The sequence below is a fragment of the Pygoscelis adeliae genome, unplaced genomic scaffold (assembly GCF_000699105.1).
Source record: "Pygoscelis adeliae isolate BGI_AS28 unplaced genomic scaffold, ASM69910v1 Scaffold31, whole genome shotgun sequence".
NCBI classification, from domain to species: Eukaryota; Metazoa; Chordata; class Aves; order Sphenisciformes; family Spheniscidae; genus Pygoscelis; species Pygoscelis adeliae.
Window position 1 is genome coordinate 3,561,733 of NW_008824233.1, and position 5,460 is coordinate 3,567,192.

Sequence of the window (5,460 nt, forward strand, 5' to 3'; positions counted from 1 at the left end):
TGTTTGATTTCAGAGTATTTTTTTAAATTGTCTTTTTTCCATGAATATTATCAGTCTTTATACTGACATTGTTTGCTTTCTTAGTCTGGCGTAAGTTTGCTGATTTATATGTATTACTCTATATAATGTGGATACAAAGAGAGAGTGTGTATTCTGTGTTTGTATATACATTAGAGAGGGAGCATGGTGATTTTGCTAATTCTGAACTCTAACCTCCATAAATATTTGTACTTAGAACGCTATTTCTTGTTTCTCATAAGTTGAGGTCACTACTATATCTCTTCTATCTGCAACAGCTGTCACTGCTTCTAGACAGTTCAGTTCTTTTTCCAAGTGCAATCATTTTGGACCATAACAAATTTGATTTACTTCCAATTTAAGCCTCACCGGATTGCTAGTTCTCTTATCTTCAGCCATCCTGGACTGTTTTGTTTCCAACATCAACCATTTGTAAAGAAAACCCAAAACAAAGTTTTGGCTATCTGTGATCATATTCGGATTAAGCATATATTCAGAAAATTTTACTTTAGAAAGACATAAACAAGTGTCCACTGGTGCTTTACAGGAATAAAGTACTCTCCTGAACTGGAATGGAGATGATAAGAGGTTTGTAACAGGGAGGAGATTTTTTCTATTGTTGATGTGATTTCTTTCTACTATTTGTACCAGGAAAAAAAAGATGAAGAGGGAAGAAGTAAGTTTTTGTTTAAAAACAAAGAAATATTGATGACATGTCATAAAGTCATTAGAAAGGAAAATGAAAAGCTGAACTTCTGTTACACAGTTTTTAAAAAAGTGGCTGTGCAAGAAGACTTTCTCAGGCACTTAATAATATGCACATATACTTAAAATACAGAAACTTTTTCTCATAAACTCCACTTACAAAAGTAGGTGAGCAAAAAGTAGGAAACTGCTTCTTATAGTAATTAATATTTAGAAGAAAATTAAGTCTGTTATCGACTGATTTGTGGCTGTATGCTTCCATCACACAAAGCAGCTGAAGCATGCATTTAAGCTCCTGAGTGAACATATGAATATTGACGTAGAATATAAATATCAGCTGTTGATGGTGAAAGAACTAAGAATTCTGGGGAATGAATTGCTACTGAATTCTTAAACTCATGCTCAGACTTTGAAGGAAAGAAATATATTTAAAGTTAAGCAGTATTTTTTTCCCACAAGTGTGTTACCTCAAACATAAATAATTCACTAAAGCATTAAGACACTTACTGTATTTCATCTGTCCAGACGTCTGCCTGGACAGCCTGCACAAGAGCCGTTCTCTCACATTAAGGTTATTTTCCACTTGGAGGGAGCACTGAGGTGGATTTATTCAAGGGCCATCTACATCATGCTTATTTTGTGATTTATTTTTCTAAGCTGGGGGAGACATCTGGTAACATCCAGAAAGACGAAAAAGAGAGGGCGAGAGAATGCTCTTTCCCCTGTCTGATCCTAGTACAACTCTGTTCTTCGCAAAACACCAGAACTACAAGGTGCCTTCCTCTCACTTTGCAAGCCCCTCTTCCCGCAGAGTTACTTGGAGGAAGAAACAGCCTTCCTTAACGCTAAAGATTTACCAAGTAAGAGTGAACTAGAACAACTGCAACCCACTGTCAGAGAAGCCTAGCTAGATCTTGGCTGTATGTAAGGTCTCTTATCACTGCATTCTTGAGATTCAGGAGAGGGTGTGTCGTATAACGTTGATACGTGCTGAGGGTTTGGAGCGCGTGAGGCTTACCCTAACTGAGGCACTGCGCGAGGCCAGATGACATGAAGGCTGTTCCCTGCTCCGACCGAGACCTGGCACTCCCCGGTGGGGTTTTACTGGCTGGCTGGCAGCTCCTGTGTTCCTATAAACCGAGGGCCAGAGCGTGTACCAGCGTAACGCTGAAGTCAAAAGACGCTTACAGACAATTTGGCCACGAGTGTCGAACTCTGCGGCGGACGTTGCCTTTGACAAGTGTATGTCTGAGAATTTGGTGGCATTCAGCATCGATACGTGCTGGTGAAGTGAGGGATGTTTTTTCCACTGCTAGCTGAGTGCTAGACAACACAGGAAAAACTTCAAAAGAGACACAGCTTATCCATCTCCTTTTGGCTAATCGTTACTTGGATATGCACCAAGGGGAGGGATTGGGAAGCCAAGAAACCCAGAGAATCAAGAAGTGCTGTGATGGACTGGAGGCCCGGGGCCGATGTTACATTGCTAGTAGTTGGAAGCATTTCCCGCTGCCATGTTGATACAAACCACCTGCTGATATGTCTTAGTGGTGGGAAGATGGATGAGCCAAGGTGTTCTCTTGTGTCTTTGCTTTCCTGTAGTTTTAATTGCTTTTCAAAAGTGAAGGCTTTTTTTATTTTAATTTTATTGTAAATCAGGTCTTTGCAGATTAATTTAGCACGCCTTCCAAACACCATCTTCACCTGTGTGACCAAACACACTGTGGAGACGTAGTCCTAGCAAACTGTCAAGGACATACGGCTGAAACCCCTCTGAAAGCAGCTTCCATGAAAGGGGATTAAAATTTTCTGGGGTTGTCGTATAGCAGGATTTGTCGTAGTAACTGCTGGAAAGTCTGAGAAAGTTGTAGACTGGATTCTTGCGCTTTGGATTAAGCTGATGGAATTTCTTACTCCTAATTTGAAATATCTCAAAAATTACTCCTGCATTTTTCAAGGTTTTTCTGTAACCAGACTAACAATATAATTTAGGTTTGGTTGGGGTTTTTTTTGTTTTTTCTTTGTTTTTAGGTGTTCCGTGTAGGATGCTACTGAGGGTCTCTAGAAATTGAAGTATTATATATTGAATAAAGGCAATATTTGGATATACAGATGGCCCACGGTTATCTACCGTTGCAACGGGGTGTCTGTCTTGTTTATGAAGTGCCTTGTGTTCAGTATGACCCCTAAATATGAGAGCAGCACTGGATAAAACAGGTTTTTCTCTCTAAGAGGTAAGCTATTAAAAAATCTAGCTGGTTACAAGACAAGACAAACGCAAGAAGGGAGGCAATTTAGACAAATGGAACAGGTTAGAGAATAGGTCTCTAAGATTTATTTTTGAAGTGGAAGGTAGGGTTTAAGGCATTTTAACATGGAGTATGTTTTAAGCAGGCTACGAGAAGGCTTATGAGCGGGGTTGGAAGCAGGCATAATTAATGGTTTGGGTGGAGGGGAAGTAGCTATATGGGTGTAGTTGTGCGCAAGATCTGGGTTGAGGAAGGGTGGTGGTAGGGATAACGTGGTCAAGGCCAGAAGAAAGGAAAATGCTGCTGCCAAAATTGCTTTAGTCAATGTTAAGGGGAATATTAATGACCGTATTAAAGAGGTTGGAGTGCAGAAGAAAGTAGAATGGAGAAAATAAACACTGCTATGTTATTTCCAGTTGAAGAAAGAAAGGAAGACATAAAAAGAAAAAAAGAAAATTGGCAGATCTTGAGGTGAGTGCAGATGTGGGGAATATGACCTTCCATTTTAGCTCTGTTGTCTTTTATTTCTAGGCCCCACAGATACAAGCCCCAATGACAAGCTTCTAAAGAGCTCTCAAGCCCCATAATTTTACTGGTAGCCACTTACAGCTGCACAAGTTTTTAAAAGGATCATCTGATAAGGCATTTGAGCTGATTACCTTACCCACCCCGCCACCACTGGGTTGGGCCCCATCATGGGGGCCAGGGCTTGGAAGACTCTCAGAAATATCAGGGCCCCGTCCTGTGAAACGTGGCGTTTAAGCTGCCGGCAGCTCGGTGGCAGGGCTTGCAGCTGGCCGAGGCTGCACTCCTGCGGGGTGCTCCTGGGGTACAGGGGCTTGCTCCTGCCCTGCCGGCCGTGTCCCTCTTCCCGGAAGATGGAGCGCTGACCTGTGCGATGCTGAAACGTGATTTCCCAGGGCAGTGCTCGGGGTTTGAAATGTGAGAGCTGTGAATGGCCTGCTGTGTGTGCAGGGGAAGACAGAGTTACAGAAATGGTTGAGTGAAACTATGGGTATTTAGTCTTTAGAAAAACTTTGGGGTTTTGTGGTTTGTTTTTTTTAAAAAACTTTTTAGAGGTTTAAGAATGATGTTTTCACCCCTTCCTTTCATCTTTCTGAATCTACCTTCATCTTCCCTTCATCTACCTTCCAAGAAAGAGGCAAGGGCTTTGGAGGACTCTATAGTGCAAGGACACAAAATGCCCTGAACGCAGCTTCTGTTGCAGAATAAGAGCAAGAGGAAATGAAGAGGGTCTTCGCTGTTGGCTGTGACTGTCCAAAACTCTCAGGTACAGCGGTAACAGTGGGATTTCCAGGAGAAATAGCAGAAAGTGTCGTAAGTGGATGGGCGGCCAGAAGTGAGAGCTGGAGAACGTAAGGAGGGGGGAGGATGCTCACGAGCGACGGGGCTGAAATCCCCATGCATGGAGAATGACGGCAAGCACGTGACACTTGGCCGTGCCCGCGGCGCTGCGAGGGGGCGGCTGGCTGACACGGGGGTGAACCTGCACCTGCCCTGGGCCGGGCCGGGCCGCGCCGTGCTGTGCCTGCTCCATTCATCATGATTAAGCCTCTGGAGTGAGGGTGTGGGAAGCAGCGTAATTGTCACTGATTCTGGTAAAGAATTACAATTTATGGCTTTTGGGGGGGAAGGGGTTGGGAATTACAATTTATGGCTTGCGAGGGGTCAGAGTTGGGAAGTTGACAGGCAACAAAATTCCTTTACGTATGTACTAGCAAAAAGAACATTACAAATTGCGTATGCTGGACAGCGTGTCTTGCTTTGGCATTTATTTCTTTGTGCGGGTCGCTGTATGTTGGCTCTGTGAAATGAAAAGACCAGCGTTAGCTGTCCCGGTTGGGATTGTCCGGGGCTGCTTGTGCTGCCTTTGAAGTTGGAGAGCTTCCCAAGGGACAGGCGTGAACAGCCTGCTGCTCGACAGGAGATTTGGGGCACAAAGCATGGATTTGGAAGCAAACCTCTTCATCCTGTTTTGTTGTCAGCCTCAAGCACAAAATGTATTTGACGGGTGTATACGCTTTATAAACTACGTATTGGAGAAACACTAGTAGTGCTGTTAGAAGGCCGGTGCCAGAGTTTTCTCCTGTTGCCCTTTGTAGATACCAGTTGATCGGTTTGCTACTGGTGAATGGGAACAGAACGAGTTTCTCCCCGGCAAATGCACAGAAGTGAAGTGGTTGCCACGTGGATTTTAACAGGTCAACGCATGTTGCATTATATTCTGATTTAAACAACTTAATACGATACGGAGGCCGCACAACTTCTGGTCTAAAATAACTCCCCAGTTCTTTTCTTTACAAAGCCAGAGGAGAAGATGTCCGACCCCGACTCCGGCACGTTTCTTGCATCACGTTCCCAGCGCTGCCGGAATGACCGGCGCGGGGAGCGGATGCGCAGCGCAGCGGTGCGGCGCTCTCACGGAACGAAGCCCCGCGATTCAGGCTGGGCGTCCCCCGCCCCGCTC

At 44.1% G+C, this 5,460-nt stretch overlaps 1 protein-coding gene across 1 annotated transcript in view; it reads left to right on the forward strand.

Moving 5' to 3' along the window:
• Positions 1-1,773: 1,773 nt before the first annotated feature.
• Positions 1,774-5,460, forward strand: part of FGF2 (fibroblast growth factor 2 (basic)) — a 35,017-nt gene continuing 31,330 nt past the window's right edge. Inside the window, exons 1-2 of the mRNA XM_009334955.1 lie at positions 1,774-1,965; positions 5,299-5,437. Coding sequence (XP_009333230.1) covers positions 1,774-1,965; positions 5,299-5,437 — 331 coding nt within the window. The remainder of the gene's footprint in view (positions 1,966-5,298; positions 5,438-5,460) is intronic.